At 38.3% G+C, this 20,103-nt stretch overlaps 1 protein-coding gene and 1 long non-coding RNA gene across 2 annotated transcripts in view; one reads left to right on the top strand and one right to left on the bottom strand.

The window, feature by feature from the left end:
- Nucleotides 1–12,731, top strand: part of LOC309652648 — a 32,276-nt gene extending 19,545 nt beyond the window's left edge. Inside the window, exons 2-3 of the long non-coding RNA XR_014258847.1 lie at nt 10,151–12,117; nt 12,177–12,731. This is a non-coding gene — a long non-coding RNA (uncharacterized lncRNA). The remainder of the gene's footprint in view (nt 1–10,150; nt 12,118–12,176) is intronic.
- Nucleotides 12,732–15,407: 2,676 nt separating this feature from the next.
- The window catches only part of PRRG1 (proline rich and Gla domain 1), a 371,943-nt gene continuing 367,247 nt past the window's right edge, over nt 15,408–20,103 (bottom strand). The window contains exon 4 of the mRNA XM_082446653.1: nt 15,408–16,628. Within this exon, the coding sequence (XP_082302779.1) occupies nt 16,143–16,628 (486 nt within the window). The 3' untranslated portion in view covers nt 15,408–16,142. The remainder of the gene's footprint in view (nt 16,629–20,103) is intronic.

Raw genomic sequence — 20,103 nt, 5'->3', positions numbered from 1 at the left:
TTATTAGAGTATAATTGCTTTACAATGGTGTGTCAGTTTCTACTTTATAAAAAAGTGAATCAGTTATGCATATACATATGTGGCCATATCTCTTCCCTCTTGCATCTCCCTCCCTCCCACCCTCCCTATCCCACCCCTCTAGGTGGTCACAAAGCACCGAGCTGATCTCCTTGTGCTATGTGGCTGCTTCCCACTAGCTACCTATTTTACGTTTGGTAGTGTGTATATGTCCATGCCATTCTCTCACTTTGTGCCTGTTTACCCTTCCCCCTCCCCGTATCCTCAAGTCCATTCTCTACTAGGTCTGCATCTTTATTCCCATCTTGCCCCTATGTTCCTCTGACCATTTTCTTTTTTTCTTTTTTTTTTTTTTTAGATTCCATATATATGTGTTAGCATACGGTATTTGTTTTTCTCTTTCTGACTTACTTCACTCTGTATGATAGTCTCTAGGTCCATCCACCTCACTACAAATAACTCAATTTCATTCCTTTTTATGGCTAATATTCCATTGTATATATGTGCCACATCTTCTTTATCCATTCATCTGTCGATGGACACTTAGGTTGCTTCCATGTCCTGGCTATCGTAAATAGAGCTGCAATGAACATTGTGGTCCATGACTGTGTTTGAATTATGGTTTTCTCAGGGTATATGCCCAGTAGTGGGATTGCTGGATCATATGGTAGTTCTATTTTTAGTTTTTTAAGGAACCTCCATACTGCTCTCCATAGTGGCTGTATCAGTTTACATTCCCACCAACAGTGCAAGAGGGTTCCCTTTTCTCCACACCCTCTCCAGCATTTATTGTTTGTAGATTTTTTGAGGATGGCCATTCTGACTGGTGTGAGATAATATCTCATTGTAGTTTTGATTTGCATTTCTCTAAATGATTAATGATGTTGAGCGTTCTTTCATGTGTTTGCTGGCAATCTGTATATCTTCTTTGGAGAAATGTCTCTTTAGGTCTTCTGCCCATTTTTGGATTGGGTTGTTTGTTTTTTTGATATTGAGCTGCATGAGTTGCTTGTATGTTTTGGAGATTAATGCTTTGTCAGTTGCTTCATTTGCAAACATTTTCTCCCATTCTGAGGGTTGTCTTTTCGTCTTGTTTATGGTTTCCTTTGCTGTGCAAAAGCTTTTAAGTTTCATTAGGTCCCATGTATTTATTTTTGTTTTTATTTCCATTTCTCTAGGAGGTGGGTCAAAAACGATCTTGCTGTGATTTATGTCATAGAGTGTTCTGCCTATGTTTTCCTCTAACAGTTTGATGGTGTCTAGACTTACATTTAGGTCTTTAATCCACTCTGAGTTTATTTTTGTGTGTGGTGTTAGGGAGTGTTCTAATTTCATTCTTTTACATGTAGCTGTCCAGTTTTCCCAGCACCACTTATTGAAGAGGCTGTCTTTTCTCCACTGTATATTCTTGCCTCCTTTATCAAAGATAAGGTGACCATATGTGTATGGGTTTATCTCTGGGCTTTCTATCCTGTTCCATTGATCTATATTTCTGTTTTTGTGCCAGTACCATACTACCTTGATTACTGTAGCTCTGTAGTATAGTCTGAAGTCAGAGAGCCTGATGCCTTGAGCTCCATTTTTCTTTTTCAAGATTGCTTTGCCTATTCGGGGTCTTTTGTGTTTCCATACAAATTGTGAATTTTTTTATTCTAGTTCTGTGAAAAATGCCATTAGTAGTTTGATAGGGATTGCATTGAATCTATAGATTGCTTTGGGTAGTGGAGTCATTTTCACAGTGTTGATTCTTCCAATCCAAGAACATGGTATATCTCTCCATCTGTTTGTATCATCTTTAATTTCTTTCATCAGTGTCTTATAATTTTCTGCATACAGGTCTTTTGTCTCCTTAGGTAGGTTTATTCCTAGATATTTTATTCTTTTTGTTGCAGTGGTAAATGGGAGTGTTTCCTTAATTTCTCTTTCAGATTTTTCATCATTAGTGTATAGGAATGCAAGAGATTTCTGTGCATTAATTTTGTATCCTGCTACTTTACCAAATTCATTGAATAGCTCTAGTAGTTTTCTGGTGGCAGCTTTAGGATTCTCTATGTATAGTATCATGTCATCTGCAAACAGTGACAGCTTTACTTCTTCTTTTCCGATTTGGATTCCTTTTATTTCTTTTTCTTCTCTGATTCTTGTGGCTAAAACTTCCAAAACTAGGTTGAATAATAGTGGTGAGAGTGGGGAACCTTGTCTTATTCCTGATCTTAGTGGAAATGGTTTCAGTTTTTCACCATTGAGGACGATGTTGGCTGTGGGTTTGTCATATATGGCCTTTATTATTTTGAGGGAAGTTCCCTCTATGCCTACTTTCTGGAGGGTTTTTATCATAAATGGGTGTTGAATTTTGTCGAAAGCTTTCTCTGCATCTATTGAGATGATCATATGGTTTTTCTTCTTCAATTTGTTAATATGGTTTAACACGTTGATTGATTTGCATATATTGAAGAATCCTTGCATTCCTGGAATAAACCCCACTTGATCATGGTGTATGATCCTTTTAATGTGCTGTTGGATTCTGTTTGCTAGTATTTTATTGAGGATTTTTGCATCTATGTTCATCAGTGATATTGGCCTGTAGTTTTCTTTCTTTGTGACATCTTTGTCTGGTTTTGGTATCAGAGTGATGGTGGCCTCGTAGAATGAGTTTGGGAGTGTTCCTCCCTCTGCTATATTTTGGAAGAGTTTGAGAAGGATAGGTGTTAGCTCTTCTCTAAATGTTTGATAGAATTTGCCTGTGAAGCCATCTGGTCCTGGGCTTTTGTTTGTTGGAAGATTTTTAATCACAGTTTCAATTTCAGTGCTTGTGATTGGTCTGTTCATATTTTCTATTTCTTCCTGGTTCAGTCTCGGAAGGTTGTGCATTTCTAAGAATCTGTCCATTTCTTCCAGGTTGTCCATTTTATTGGCATAGAGTTGCTTGTAGTAATCTCTCATGAGCCTTTGTATTTCTGCAGTGTCAGTTGTTACTTCTCCTTTTTCATTTCTAATTCTATTGATTTGAGTCTTCTCCCTTTTTTTCTTGATACGTCTGGCCAATGGTTTATCAATTTTGTTTATCTTCTCAAAGAACCAGGTTTTAGTTTTATTTATCTTTGCTATCGTTCCTTCATTTCTTTTTCATTTATTTCTGATCTGATCTTTATGATTTCTTTCCTTCTGCTAACTTTGGGGTTTTTTTGGTCTTCTTTCTGTAATTGCTTTAGGTGTAAGGTTAGGTTGTTTATTTGAGATGTTTCTTGCTTCTTAAGGTAGGCTTGTATAGCTATAAACTTCCCTCTGAGAACTGCTTTTGCTGCATCCCATAGGTTTTGGGTCATTGTGTTTTCATTGTCATTTGTTTCTAGGTATTTTTTGATTTCCTCTTTGATTTCTTCAGTGATCTCTTGGTTATTAAGTAGTGTGTTGTTTAGCCTCCATGTGTTTGTATTTCTTACCAATTTTTTCCTGTAATTGATATCTAGTCTCATAGCGTTGTGGTCGGAAAAGACACTTGATAAGATTTCAATTTTCTTAAGTTTACCAAGGCTTGATTTGTGACCCAAGATATGATCTGTCCTGGAGAATGTTCCATGAGCACTTGGGAAGAAAGTGTATTATGTTATTTTTGCATGGAATGCCCTATAAATATCAATTAAGTCCATCTTGTTTAATGTATCATTTAAAGCTTGTGTGTCCTTATTTATTTTCATTTTGGAGGATCTGTCCATTGGTGAAAGTGGGGTGTTAAAGTCCCCTACTATGATTGTGTTACTGTCGATTTCCCCTTTTACGGCTGTTAGTACTTGCCTTATGTATTGAGGTGCTCATATGTTGGCTGCATAAATATTTACAATTGTTATGTCTTCTTTTTGGATTGATCCCTTGATCATTATGTAGTGTCCTTCTTTGTCTCTTGTAATAGTTTTTGTTTTAAAGTCTATTTCGTCTGATATGAGAATTGCTGCTCCAGCTTTCTTTGATTTCCATTTGCATGGAATATCTTTTTCCATCCCCTGACTTTCAGTCTGTATGTGTCCCTAGGTCTGAAGTGGGTCTCTTCTAGACCGCATATATACGGGTCTTGTTTTTGTATCCATTCAGCCAGTCTGTGTCTTTTGGTTGGAGCATTTAATCCATTTACATTTAAGGTAATTATCGATATGTATGTTCCTATTCCCATTTTCTTAATTGTTTTGGGTTTGTTATTGTAGGTCTTTTCCTTCTCCTGTGTTTCCTGCCTAGAGACGTTCCTTTAGCATTTGTTGTAAAGCTGGTTTGGTGGTGCTGAACTCTCTCAGCTTTTGCTTGTCTGTAAAGGTTTTAATTTCTCCATCAAATCTGCATGAGATCCTTGCTGGGTAGAGTAATCTTGGTTGCAGGTTTTTCACTTTGATCGCTTTACATATGTCCTGCCACTCCCTTCTGGCTTGCAGAGTTTCTGCTGAAAGATCAGCTGTTAACCTTATGGGGATTCCCTTATGTGTTACTTGTTTTTCCCTTACTGCTTTTAATATTGGTTCTTTGTATTTAATTTTTGGTGGTTTGATTAATACGTGTCTTGGCATGTTTCTCCTTGGATTTATCCTGTATGAGACTCTCTGTGCTTCCTGGACTTGATTAACTATTTCCTTTCCCATATTAGGGAAGTTTTCAACTATAATCTCTTGAAATATTTTCTCAGTCCCTTTCTTTTTCTCTCCTTCTTCTGGGACCCCTATAATTCGAATGTTGGTGCGTTTAATGTTGTCCCAGAGGTATCTGAGACTGTCCTCAATTCTTTTCATTCTGTTTTCTTTATTCTGCTCTGCAGTAGTTATTTCCACTATTTTATCTTCCAGGTCACTTATCTGTTCTTCTGCCTCAGTTATTCTGCTATTGATCCCTTCTAGAGAATTTTTAATTTCATTTATTGTGCTGTTCATCATTGTTTGTTTGCTCTTTAGTTCTTTTAGGTCCTTGTTAAACGTTTGTTGTATTTTCTCCATTCTATTTCCAAGATTTTGGATCATCTTTACTATCATTATTCTGAATTCTTTTTCAGGTAGACTGCCTATTTCCTCTTCATTTGTTAGGTTTGGTGGGTTTTTACCTTTCTCCTTCATCTGCTGTGTGTTTCTCTGTCTTCTCATTTTGCTTAACTTACTGTGTTTGGGGTATCCTTTTCGTAGGCTGCAGGTTTGTAGTTTCCGTTGCTTTTGGTGTCTGTCCCCAGTGGCTAAGGTTGGTTCAGTGGGTTGTGTAGGCTTCCTGGTGGAGGGAGCTAGTGCCTGTGTTCTGGTGGATGAGGCTGGATCTTGTCTTTCTGGTGGGCAGGTCCACTTCTGGTGGTGTGTTTTGGGGTGTCTGTGGCTTTATTATGATTTTAGGCAGCCTCTGTGCTAATGGATGGGGTTGTGTTCCTGTCTTGCTAGTTGTTTGGCATAGGGTGTCCTTCCCTGTAGCTTGCTGGTCGTTGAGTAGAGCTGGGTCTTGGCGTTGAGATGGAGATCTCTGGGAGATTTTCACCGTTTGATATTACGTGGAGCTGGGAGGTCTCTTGTGGACCAGTGTCCTGAAGTTGCCTCTCCCACCTCAGTGGCACAGCCCTGACGCCTGGCTGGAGCACCAAGAGCCTGTCCTCCACATGGCTCAGAATAAAAGGGAGAAAAAAAAGAAAGAAAGAAAGAAGAAGATAAAGTAAAATAAAATAAAGTTATTAAAATAAAAAATAATTATTAAGAAAAAAATTTTTTCAAGTAATAAAAAAAAAAAGACAGAACCCTAGGACAAATGGTAAAAGCAAAGCTATACAGGCAAAATCACACACAGAAGCATACACATACACCCTCACACAAAGAAAAGAAGGGAAAATATATATATATATATCATTGCTCCCAAAGTCCACCTCCTCAATTTGCGATGATTCGTTGTCTATTCAGGTATTCCACAGATGCAGGGTACATCAAGTCGATTGTGGAGATTTAATCCGCTGCTCCTGGGGCTGCTGGGAGAGATTTTCCTTTCTCTTCTTTGTTCACACAGCTCCTGGGGTTCACCTTTGGATTTTGACCCGCCTCTGCGTGTAGGTCGCCTGAGGGCATCTGTTCTTCACTCAGACAGGCTGCGGTTAAAGGCGCAGCTGATTCGGGGGCTCTGGCTCACTCAGGCTGGCGGGGAGGGAGGGGTACGGATTTGGGGCGAGCCTGCGGTGGCAGAGGCCGGCATGACGTTGCACCAGCCTGAGGCGTGCTGTGCGTTCTCCCAGGGAAGTTGTCCCTGGATCACGGGACCCTGGCAGTGGCGGGCTGCACAGGCTCCCAGGAGGGGAGGTGTGGATAGTGACCTGTGCTTGCACACAGGCTTCTTGGTGGTGGCAGCAGCAGCCTTAGCGTCTCATGCCCGTCTCTGGGGTCCGCGCTGATTGCCGCGGCTCGCGCCCATCTCTGGAGCTCCTTTAAGCGGCACTCTTAATCCCCTCTCCTCGTGCACCAAGAAACAACGAGGCAAGAAAAAGTCTGTTGTCTCTTTGGCAGTTCCAGACTTTTTCCTGGACTCCCTCCCGGCTAGCTGTGGTGCACTAGCCCCCTTCAGGCTGTGTTCACGCAGCCAACCCCAGTCCTCTCCCTGGGATCCGACTGCAGCCTGAGCCTCAGCTCCCAGCCCCCGCCCACCCCGGCCAGGGAGCAGACAAGCCTCTCGGGCTGGTGAGTGCTGGTCGGCACCGATCCTCTGTGCGGGAATCTCTCCGCTTTGCCCTCCACATCCCTGTTGCTGCACTCTCCTCCGTGGCTCTGAAGCTCCCCCCTCTGCCCCCCGCAGTTTCCACCTGCGAAGGGGGTTCCTTGTTTGTGGAAACCTTTCCTCCTTCACGGCTCCCTCCCACTGGTGCATGTCACGTCCCTATTCTTTGCCTCTGTTTTTTCTTTTTTCTTTTACCCTACCGGGGTACATGGGGAGTTTCTTGCCTTTTGGGAGGTCTGAGGTCTTCTGCCAGCGTTCAGTAGGTGTTCTGTAGGAGCTGTTCCACATGTAGATGTATTTCTGATGTATTTGTGGGGAGGAAGGTGATCTCCACGTCTTACTCTTCCGCCATCTTGAAGCTCCTCTCTGGATCTTGTTTTTTAATCCATTCATTTATTTTATGTCTTGTGATTGGAGAATTTAATCCATTTACATTTAAAGTAATTACTGATAGGTAAAGACTTGCTATTGTCATTTTTTAAATTGTTTTCTGGCTGTTATGTAGATCCATTGTTCCTGCTGTCTTTTTGTGTGTGTGTGTTTTGATGTCTTTTGGTATCTATGCCTTGAATTCTTTATCATCTTCTTTTGTGTAACTCTAAAGGTTTTTTCCTTGTCACCATGAGGCTCACATGAAATAGCTTAAAATTATAACACCCTGTGTTACACTGATAACAACTTAACTTCAACTGAATTTCTAAGCTTTACATTTTTACTTCTCCTTCCCCTTACATTTTTGGTTATTGATATTACAGTTTACATATTATTGTGTAACTAATAACAGAGTATTATAGTTATGGTAATTTTTACATTTGCTTTTTAACTTTTAAACTAGAGTTGTAAGTGAATTATGCACCACCATTATCATATTAAAGAGTCTAACTTTGACTATATATTTACCATGATCAGTGAGTTTTACTCTACCTTCTTACGTTTTTATGATGTTTATTATTGTCCTTTTACTTCCACTCAGAGAACTCCCTTTAGCATTTCTTGTAAGGCAGGTCTAGTGGTGATGAACTCCCTCAGCTTTTGTTTGTTTGAGAAAGTCTTTATCCCTCCTTCATTTCTGAAGGACAGCTTTGCTGGGTATAGGAATCTTGGTAAACAGGTATTTTTTTTCCTTACAATATTTTGAATATATCATGCTAATCTCTCCTGACCTGAAACGTTTCTGTTGAGAAATCCATTGATAGTGTTATGGGGGTTCCCTTGTACATAACTTCTCTTCTTTTGCTGCTTTCAAAATTCCGCCTTTGTGTCTGACGTTTGACAATTTAATTATAATGTATTTTGGAGTAGCTCTCTTTGAGTTCAAGCTATTTGGGATCCTTTAAAGACCCATGGATCTGGATGTCCATTTCTCTCCCCTGGTTTGGGAATTTTTTCAGCCATTATTGCTTTAAATATACTTTCTGGCCCTTTGTCTTTTTCTTCCCCTTCTGAAATTCCTATAACGTGGATATCGTTTCTTTTCATTGTGTCCCATATGTCCCATCAACTTTCTTTACTCTTTTTATTCTTTTTTCTCCTCTGACTGGATAATTTCAATACTCCTGTCTTCTCAGTCACTGATTCCTTCTTTGGTATGGTTGAGTCTGCTTTTGAAGCTCCCTACTGAATTCTTCAGTTTACTCATTATATTTTTATATTTTTTAGCTCTAAGATTTGTTTTTATTTTTTGTTTTTGATGGGTTTTATTTCTTTGAAGTTTTATTTTTGTGCATGTATTGTTTTACTGATTTCATTGAGTTGTCTGTGTGTTCTTGTAGTTCACTAAACTTCTTTGAAAGGATTTTTCTGAATTCTTTGTCTGACAGTTCGTAACTTATATTTCTTTAGGGTTAGTAATTGGAGTTTTCTTAGTTTCCTTTGGTTTCATATTTACTTGGTTTTTTATGATCTTTGATTCCTTACATCGGTATCTGCACATTTGAGTAAGTGGTTGGTTTCCTCTTCCAGACTTAACAGGTTTGCTTTGTCAGAGACAGTTCTTCACCAGTCAGCTGTTGGGTTCCTGTACATGTGTGCTGGTAACATCCTTGGGCCACTGGGGCTTGCTGGGTCTATTTTGGGGTGAGGCCACTACATGAGCTCAAAGGTTGGGGGTGTGTGTTGCTGGCTGAGAACTGTTGGATAGGACTGTTGGCTTTGTACCCTGCCCACATGAGGCTGTAGGAAGGGCTCCACAGTTGCCTGAGTTTTCTTGTCAGGCTTCCTAGATGGTGGGGACTGGGTACTATAGTGAGCAGTAAGGTGGAGCTATGAATTAAAGGATAGCAACTCTGGAAATCAGATTCTTCCCCCTCCTCAGGGTTTGTTTTTGCTACTTGTTTTAGTTGTTGTTTGTTGTTTTAGTAACATTTTAAACTCATTTTGTAAAGTCTGTATTCTTTGTCATATGTGGTTGAAGTCGTATGTGGCTGAAGTCTGTACTCTTTGTCATGTGATAGAAGTCTCGTTTCTGTTATTGTAATGGTCAGCTAGTGACTTGACAGAGTTCCCTAAATGCCTAGAATGCCCCCCCCCAAAAGAAGTGTCCTAGTTTTGGCAGATTGGCTCTTTGTGTTGGAGGAAACCTTCAACTGTCAGCCAAATAATATACTGCTCTATCATAACCTTCACTTCTTGCTTATGGAGAACCTGAAGATCAGACAAAGGTGAGAGTTTAAAGCCTCTCAGATTTTGTTTTAATTGATTGATTGATTGATTGATTTTTGGCTGTGTTGGGTCTTTGTTGCTGTGCGCGGGCTTTCTTTAGTTGTGGTGAGTGGGGACCACTCTTTCGCAGTGCGCGGGCTTCCCATTGTGGTGGCTTCTCTTGTTGTGGAGCACAGGCTCTAGGTGCTCAGGCTTCAGTAGTTGTGGCATGTGGGCTCAGTAGTGGTGGCTCGTGGGCTCTTGAGCGCAGGCTCAGTAGTTGTGGCACATGGGCTTAGTTGCTCTGCGGTATGTGGGATCTTCCTGGACCAGGGCTCGAACCCATGTCCCCTGCATTGGCAGGCGGATTCTTAACCACTGCGCCACCAGGGAAGCCCCAGCCTCTCAGATTTTTTAGAGCATGTACCCAGCTTTGGATATGTGCTTGGCCTTCTATTAATAGATTCCTAAGACTATGTGGGAGTTTTTCAAAGTCCTTATTCTCTTCATTCCCTAGCCTTTCCTCCCAAGTTTTTCAGTTTGTCTCTTGTTTATCCCAACTGTTACTCCTTGTCCAGCAGGTAGCAGCTAATGCTTTTACCTTTTAAGTATTTTTGAATGTCCCCACCCGACCCTGGTAGCTGCTCCATCTTGGGAAAGTTCCAAATGAGGTGAAATAAACATAAGCCCTTTGAGCTGGTACTTCAGGAAGCCAAAATAAAGGGCTAAACAACCAACCTCAATTCTTTGAGAATAAGGTTCATTTTTCTCCTTCTGGTACTAGGAACCTATACCTGGAATGTGAGCTGTTGTCTTCCAAGATGCCACCGAGAAGGGAAGCAGGGGATAAGGGCAGGGTAAGTTAAAGTTTTTTTCTTGATTGGTTGCTATAAACTTTATTTCCAGAGTTCTAATGAAGTTGATTCTGACAGTTTTTGGCAGTTTATTTGCTGCTTTTGTGGAAGAACAGGCTTTTGGAGTACCCTGTCCATACTATTTTCATTGACATTACTCTATGCTTATTTAAAGATATGGTCTGTGGATACAATCAAACTGTCATTTCCACAAATACAAAAGGACTGAGTATTGAAAATGTAGCAAAAAGTATGGTGATGATGGAAATGATGTAACCAAAGAATCAGAACTATTAACATTACATGGTGCTCTCCTCTGACAAAATTTTGATAGTGTTTGTTGGTGGCCAGTGCAGTATGCTAGGAACAGTTGGACCAGAAAGAACATTTTGAACCCTAAGCAGTGTGTTAGTGGAGGATATTCTGTAGATTGCTTTTTTGCATGTGTGGAAAAATGAGGGACTAAGAAATTGGACATCAATAGGAGATGTTATAGTGGTTTTCCAAGGAGATGTTATAGTGGTTTTCCAGTTATGTTCATCAAATTCTAATGTTTGCAGAGGGAACTTGGACTGACTTGAAGTAAGGGGGATTGACAAGGAAGGTCACAGATGGTGAGGTTCCAAGCTTCCCAGTTCTGTAGTCAACCACAATAGTCTCATCTGTTTAATATATTAGGGCTCTATGAAAAAAAATTTCAAACTTAGTTTCCATTGTTAAAAACTTATAAAAATCACCACATAGCCTGACATAAAGGACTACATGATAAAGATGACTGATTATAAATACCATAGAACTTTGGGCAAAAAGAATCTCTGTGAGATGGGGTAGAATTAGGGTTGCACTAAATTAGAAGATTAGAAAGTTATCTCAGTCTAATCCCCAGGGAGAAGGGCTATAGGCACCATTGCCTTCTAATCCCATTAGTGTCTAACACAAGGTAGGTACTTTTGTAAATATCTATCATCTGAGCTATGGAAGGAAATAAGGTTGGATAAGCCTGTGGGGCCAGATTATAGCAGGTTTTGATCTAAAGGAAAAAAAAGTAGTAGATAAAGTAAATAAAATTCCTGAGAACAAAATGTCATCATACAAAGTTTAAGGAAATGGCATGTGATAAGAATTTTAGGACGAAGACAAGCATTAAGGGGACCAGCCAGAAAGGTACTGATGGTTTGGTCAATTTATAGTGTTAGAAGAGTCCTCACTTTTAGGTATTTGGTGTATTTGTGGAAGGGAGTTAAAAGCATTAAACATAATTTTGGCCCTCAAAGAGCTTCAGGGATGTAGAAAAGGCTTAGAATGAGTAGGTGATTTCAAGGAGGGCCAAGAGATGGAAGAGCAGCTCTGGAACTTCTAGCTTGAAGTTTTTGGAAATTCTTTAAAAAAGGAAAAGGGGCAAGTCCATATGGCCACAGACAAGTATGAAATTTTAAAAACTGATCTTTTATGATCAAAGCGAGAATAGTGTTCTCTTTGAGGAGGGGGCGGGGTAAGAGGGAGCCTTCTGGGGTGCTGGAAATGTCTTGATCCAGGTGTTGGGTTTCATGGATGTGTTAAGATGTAAGTTATGTAATTTTTAGAAATTGCTATATGTTTTTAAAAGTACCTTTCTATGACATTTTGGACAATTCTCTGAAAACTTATGCTTATAAAATGTATATTTAGACTTATAATTTATACTTAAAATTCTTCCTTGGCTATAAGTAAATAGTTTAAATTTTTTTAATACCATAAAGCTTGGTTAATGACATGGCACATCAGCTTTTAGTCTTTGAGGTAACTGCACTTAGGGAGATGCCCTGTGGTCACATATGTTTCTACCCTTTGCTTTCCTTTCTCATTTTCTCCTGTCAAATGCAAGCTATTCTGCTAAGGAGGAAAACCCAGCTCCTTTGTACTGCAGACAACACTATTCCCAGTAACTGACAAACTACACTATAGCAGGGAACTCAGTGTATCCCTGACAACACTATTCCCAGTAACTGACAAACTACACTATAGCAGGGAACTCAGTGTATCCCTTTGGAGCAAGTGTTCCCATTTTGTATCATTCCAGCATCATTCACAACTAGTACAGATGGTTCTTTCTTATGCTGAGAACAGCCTGAAGTTTTCACCAGGTAACTTTTGATTTCTTTACTGACCAATATTCCCTAAATTCATAAGAAAAAATGTAATAATTTTACCATGTTAAAAAGATCACAATTAATAAGAGCTTATACAGCATGTTTATCACCTAACCATAATATAGTCAACACATGGCAGAAGAAATTGCTTGGGTTTAAAAATAGCTTTATTTAGCATACCAAAAACACAGAAACATAAGAAAAACCTTACCTAGAATAAACATAAAAATAGTTAAATACCATAATTTAATGTAAACCAAGTGTTTAAAAATGTGTAATATTATAAAATACATGCTATTTACACAGAACCAAGTTAAAGCTACCTCCACAGTTAATCCTATCAGATCATCAATCTTGAAGTCATCAGTAACAATGAATCAAACACAGCATCTGTATTTGTACTGGTCAATAGGAAAACAAGAAATCATTTAATTTACTTTAAACAGATACAGTTCATTGTAACATTCAAAGCAGGGAGGCAGAAAAGTGCCAGTTCTAGAATTCCAGACACAAACAGTGCATGTGGAGGCCTGGAAACGGGTCCACTGGAAGACCCGGAAGCCCATTCTTTCATTTAAATGCACATTGGTTGATTCAGTTTAGTTACTGCTTAAGGAAGGTACTAAATATATCTGTAAAAATAAACCTTTATTAAAAATAATCAAAGGTGAATGTAATAGTCAGGTAAGAAAGGCCAAAGCATAAAAAATGTTATTCCAGATAAGCCCCTTTAATTATAACAAATGTTAAGAAACGCAGTTTATAAAACCAGATGGGTTAGCAAAAGGGTTTCTAAAAATGTCAAACCCAAACCAATAGCAAACAAAACAAAGTAACCGAAGAGACTGTTTCTTGAAGAAAGTATTTATTTTGTTTATCTTAAAAATTTACTTATCTTGTCATTATCACCTGAATGCTGCCAGGAGACCTGTGGCTGATGCCAATTATCACTGTGGAGTAGTGTGGTCTGTGACCAACAGTCTAAAAAGCTGTAGTCATTGATCAGTTTAATCATTTGGCTTTTCCTTCAAGGATCAACATTCATTCTTATACTGAAATTCGGGTATCTCTAAGAGGCAGCATTAAGTCCAATACCAGGAGTTTAGAATGTAAAATAAAATTGCAAGAATACATACTTAGTAATAGAACATCCTGCTTCTTTGTCTAATCCTGTAATTCTCAAACTTTTGGTCTCCAAACCCTTTTATACTCAACATTTGTTGGGGATCCGGACACCAAAGAGCTTTTGTTTATGGAGTTTATATCTACCAGTATTTGCCATCTAAGAAAGTAAAACAAAAAATTTTTAAGTATTTATTCATTTAAAAAGTAAAAAGTCCATTACATGCTAACATAAATAACACTTTAAAGAAAATAGTTATATTTTCTAAAACAAAAAAAAATTCATGGGAAGATGGCTTTTACATTTTTAACTACTTTTTGAGAGAGAGAGAGTGGAAAGACAACTAATGTCTTGGTTATTATTATGAGAATACTTTTGATCCCACAGATCCCCTCAAAGGTTCTCAAGGACACCCAGGGGTTCATTGGCCACACTTTGAAAACTGCTGGTTTAATCTAAGGCCTGTTATTAATGACAAGAAGTCCACACAAAAGGAGCCTTACTTTTGCTTTAAAAATAAACCAAAATACATACCTACACACATGCACACAAATCACTGGCTCAAACACTCCCACTCTCAGCTTTAAATAGAAGCCACAGATCACCATGTACTCATGACCAAATTCAAAATAATATTGTCATTTCTGCTGAGACCAGGTTCAAGAGTTATTCATTTTTAGTCCATGAAAGCTATAAAACCTATTATCTAAACATAGACATCTTAGTTCCCTTTCCAACATTTGCGTAATCCTGTTTGTGCTGAGCTGGCAGTCATCATTAAGTAGGCCCAGCATTGGTAGAGACCAGAGAATGACAGGTGTTTAACTAAGAGCCCACAGACTCAGATTAGGAGCACGTTAGCCATTTATGGAGCCGCCTACTCTACTTCCTCACTATGTGAAAACACATACATTTTAGGGAAACGGGGAGAAAATTCTCCCTTCACAGGAGCAATGGGAACAATGCTATGACCTTTCACCTAGAGAGCTCTTCACGTCTTACAAATGACTTTCATGCACACCATCTCATTAGATACTTTTAAAGCCCCAGGAGAAAGGCAGGGCACACCATACTATTGCTGTTTCAGAGGGGAGGAATTTGAGGGTCAGATGTGGGTCTTTGCCAAGGTAGCCTGGCAAGTGTATGGCAGAGCGGAATTCGAATTCAGGTCATCTGACTCCTTAGTTCAGGGTCCTCCTTCCTTTGGTTTGGGGGAGTCTGGGTGGGCTGGAGATGGAGGCAGCAGGGTATGACACTTCCGAAACCTGCATTCCTTCTGCCTGCTCAACCATTTTGTCCAACACTATGCAGTCATGGGAGTGGCACAGACAATTCCCTGACCGATATAATGAATTTTCCATCAGTGCATGTATAAGTTTTATTTTTCCTTTCTGAGCCAGTTTATGTTGGCAGTTCATTCACAGCCTGTTCCCCCTGCTCCAAGGGAAAAGTAAAGTAAAAATCCTGCAGTTAAAAAAAAAAATCTGATGAAAATACAAAATGAAATAGCAACAATGAGGTCTGTGTGCAGGTATAACTAGATTTATTGTGCACCTGGCACAGCACAGACTTTGCAATCTTCCTCCACCAACTGGAGAACAATATAAAAATCACAGTTCTTAATTTAATGGAAAATTGCCTCCTAATCATCTTGAGACAAAGGCTTCACTCTATATAAAAACATTAAGAAAATAATTTCAGGAATTTTAACTAAATTCTTAGGTGCTTGAAGATTCTGTGGTGGTAGGAGAAGGAGAGTAAGGTAGAGTAAAGGGCAATGAAACAACGAGAAAAAAATACTGTCGCCAATGGGCAAAGGAGAAATCTGCATCTGTTCCCTGTCATTAATACGTGTATCTACTTGAGAAATTATTCTTTTGCCAGGAAATCCACTCCATCAAGATGTTAATACAAATAGCATGAGACATGCAAAGATACTGAGCAAATACTGTTTAATTTTTGTGGGGGAGGCAGTCAATAACAAACAGCAACAAAAATCCCTCCTACAAAACCAGCCCAATGCCACTAAGGACCCATGATTTTCTTGCTGTCCACTGTTAATAAGCAAGGTATTATTTATTGTACCTTCCTTCTCTGTCGCCTTCTGAGATGTTCCTAAAGTCAAGATTGACTACATGCATTTTTTTTTTCCTTTTAAGGTAGTTGGAGAAGGTTAACAAAAGCCTGTAAGAATTAGAAAACATGCTAAGTTCATCTTATTTTCAAAATTCAACAGCATGTTGCTACCTGTTACACAACTTGTTGGTGCCTTCTCCCCTACCCCGATTTTGGTGAGTAATGTTCTAACTTTACAGGTGATTTAGATAGATGTTAATGACTTTTTAAGACAGTTGCCCATATACTGGGCTGATGTACAAACACATATATGTGCATGTACATATATACATAAACATATATGCATACACACATGTACATCTCCTCACATGAAGACCTCCACTAGTATTTTTCCCTCAACATATTTCCATTAGCAAAAATGAGCATGGATAATGAATTTATAGTAGGAAACAAAACTAATGAAAATCAAATCAGAGGATGTGAAGTGGTATGCTGTCAGAATCCAATAAGTCAAACGCACATTTATGTAGTGGTAAAGTGCTAGAAAGTTCTTTCATTAGTATTTTAAAAATGATTATAATAAAGTGTGCAGTTTCATTTGATGGTGGTGACCACAGGCACCATAGCAATGGCACTGGCTGAGTTGGAGTTGATGATGTCCTCATACTCCGGGGGTGGATCTAAATGAGGTTCTGTTTCACTCCTCCGCAGGTTCACCTGACCAGTGGCTTCCTCGTAGGTCGGTGGGGGATCGCAGTTGGACAGGCGAGTGGAGACAGAATCTGAGCGCCCAACTACATATTCCAGAAAGCCTGGCGACAATCCGCTGCTATCAAAGACTTCATCTGGTGGGGGAGGCGGAGTGATAATATTGAGGTGCTGAGGGAAAGGAATATGGCCTTCAGTCACCGTCTGTCTGCGAGTTTTGTTTCTTAGGAAGCATCTCCAGATGAGGAAGATGACAAGGAGGATAATGAAGAGGCCAAAGATTAATGGAAAGGTAAGGTAAAACTGAAACCAGTCACTTCCTCTGTTACTCTCTCCTTGTTGTGCTTTTGTGTAAGTGTTCCAAAACTCCTTCTGAAAATACAAGACGAAATGAATTGAAAATCAGTGTAATCAAAAGATAGGAGATAGCAAATGAACACATATATCTGGGTTCTATTAACATGATGAAAACAAAACCCAAAACCAGACTCGCTGGTTCAGATGACCTACAGCCTATATTTTCCCTGACAAGAAATTACAAATCATGGTGCTCACTCTGGGTCCTCCCCTAAAATGGTCAGTCAGAACCAAAAGTCTTCAAGACTTGGTGTTATTTGTATTTTCAGTTACGACATATTAGAAGGGGAAACAAAGCATAAGGGATTTTCCTTTTTCCAAATATACCACATAATCTTCCCTTTAAAATATAAGTTAAATACCATTTTCCATGTACCAATTACGAGGTTCTCGTTCACGGATCCCATCATCATTGTGCTATTTCAGGCTGTTGTAGGCTCTTAGTATTCAAATGCTTCACAGATGAATGCCTTGTTTTCTAATGGTTCTGTGTGTTTGGGATCCTCTTCTACCAGATATTCCTCCCCAGCCCCAAAGTACACAGCTCTAATGCATCTAAGTAAGTCCCTAGCGTATAAACATTCAATAAGTAGTAGTGATTATAATGAATTCTTGTATATCATAATCAAGCCTCTGCTTCAAATTGACTGATTAATCTATATCCCAAACCTTGGTACAAACACCACCCCCAGTGCTATTGACTTTGTTTTCAAGGCTTAAACTTAGCCAATAATAGCTTTTTTTTTTGTTAAACAATATTTGCAGTCACTACAGGTCACTGATACTATTTAAATATCTGGCAGAAAGTAAGACGGTGGGCACTATAAAGCTGCTTGTTTTATAGTACTATATTTTATTAGTCATAAAGGCTTTTAAAATACTCTGTGGGTATAACAAATGACCCACAGTCATCAATGTTCCACCCCTAAACTCAGTCTCCTATAAGGTACATTATTATTCCAACATTCTGTGATTCTAAGATAAAATATGCTATAAGAAATATGGTATTTACTAAAAGCTATGTACAGATGAAAATACACAAGGTGCAATATTAAAACAAGCCAAGAGTAGAGGCAGTATAATCCCAAATCATACAGCATTTATTTTTATTAGTGAAACAATCACTTGATAATCACAGGTTGAAAACTCATGAAACACAGATACATGAAGCTTTTTTAAACAATAAAACTGTACACTATTAACTTTTTGTATAACTGTTACTTTTAGGACTGCCAAATTTATTACAGAAAATATATATTAATTATGTAAAAATTTACTAATGCAAAAACATCTAAAAAAGAAAACCAGTCAGTCATCTGCAATTAATTACATTGCAAAGATATAATCACTATTAACATTTTTGGTTTACATCTACTCTTACTTCCAACTCACGTTCGAATCCTTACACACATACACATTCTTTAGAAATTTGGAATCAAACTGTACTAAACCACAATAAACTTTTTAATAATGTACTTATAGAGACCTACCAAGTATCTGATTTGTAGTCGATTTTCTTTACCTATATAGATGAGGATTTCTCCTCTCTTCCTAATCTCTCAGATCACCATCTCCTCCCCACCCCCCGCCCTGCATTTAATCTTAACCACAAAACACAATAAATATGTGATTTCAGATAATTATCTAATGCTAATCTTAGATAAACACAATAAAATGTGGCTTTTTAATCTTGTCCAGTCACTTTGGGATAATCAAGCATCAATGATGCACATGAAAATGATTCTTTTTTTTCATGCTTGGCTTGTGCGATTCAATTTCTGTGGTTTCTTTGGCATGCTCAGAAATCTACAGACTAGTAATTTTTTTTCTTTGGGAGAAAAAAACTTTAAAACAAAGTCACACTTTTACTTTCCAGGGTTAAAAATAAAGCTTAGTCAAAAATGGAATTACAACACTGATTTTTACTTTACCTATAGCAACTCAATTCTTAAGCCACACCCAATAATGAAGGTATAATTATCATCCCTACTTGCAGATGAGGAAATGGAGGCTCAGAGATGTTATCAAATAATAAAACCAAGGTCATTTAACACACAAATGTTGGGGCTGGGATTTGAATGCCACAGGCCTGGTGACAGAGCAAACCAAGAAGCAATCTGCCCTGATGTATAAGGTATTTTAAACCTGGACACTTTCCTGGTAAATTCAATCTTCTCATCATGTTAAATGTGGAGTTGAAAGCAAGTAACATTGATCTGAATAAAAGGTACTGACAGATTTATTTCTTGGGAAACTAGCCTTACTTTGTCTTTGAGGCAAGAGAATTGGAGAAATAGTCACATGGAATCAAGTAAAATACTATAACTGCCATTCAAACAGTAAAATATTATAACTAACTGTCATTCAAACAAATAAACCCAGTTTATGTCTTTCTAAGCTCTTTAGATTAGATTATTCTCTATCTACCTTACTGAAAACAGCCAGAAGATATTCAGAAAGAGCAAATAAATGATTTCAAGACTTGGTAAAAACCCTTAATCTTTACTGCAGAAGGTATTCACATGGATTAAGACTTGCCCACCAGGTGAGTGGCAAGCAGCCTGCTTTATGAAGAAGATATTATTGATCTCCAACGTGAGGTAACACAGGTTTTGTTGTTACTGATGCTTCTGTTTTGTTTTGTTCCTTCTTTCCATGATGGCTTTTACTTTTGTCATTTCTTAACCCTGGGTCTGGATCGTTCAGATTACATGTAAGGATCAAATTTAACTTGCATGGAAAATAATTTATAACTAAATGTAATATAATAATAATGATATATTACAATGTGATATTATAACTAATAAAAATATAATAATATAAAAAAAGACTTGGTAAAACAGTGCTTTAGAGGGAATGAAAATTTGTTTAATGAAGAAAAAATTTTAATGAAAAAGATTAAAGGGATTCAGTAGTTTTAGATAAGGCTAAAATTACACAGATAATAAATGTAATCTGAAGGGACCAGACAGGTTTGACAATCATTTCAGATACGGAAAAACCCTTGCATCCCTGGGATAAATTCCACTTGATCATGGTGTATGATCCTTTTAATGTATTGTTGGACTCAGTTTGCCAGTATTTTGTTGAGGATTTTTGCATCTGTATTCATCAGTGATATTGGTCTGTAATTTTCTTTTTTTGTAGTATCTTTGTCTGGTTTTGGTATCAGGGTGATGGTGGCCTCATAGAATGAGTTTGGGAGTGTTCCTCCCTCTGCTATATTTTGGAAGAGTTTGAGAAGGATAGGTGTTAGCTCTTCTCTAAATGTTTGATAGAAGTTGACTGTGAAGCCATCTGGTCCTGGGCTTTTGTTTCTTGGGAGTTTTTAAATCACAGTTTCAATTTCAGTACTTATGATTGGTCTGTTCATTATTTTCTACTTCTTCCTGGTTCAGTCATGTCAGATTGTGCCTTTCTAAGAATCTGTCCATCTTATTGGCATAGAGTTGCTTGTAGTAATCTTTCATGATCCTTTGTATTTCTGTGG

Source organism: Balaenoptera physalus, assembly GCF_965194825.1.
Source record: "Balaenoptera physalus genome assembly, chromosome: X".
Lineage (NCBI taxonomy): Eukaryota > Metazoa > Chordata > Mammalia > Artiodactyla > Balaenopteridae > Balaenoptera > Balaenoptera physalus.
The sequence above is the reverse complement of the archived record's forward strand: the minus strand, read 5'-3'. Positions and strand labels throughout refer to the sequence as shown.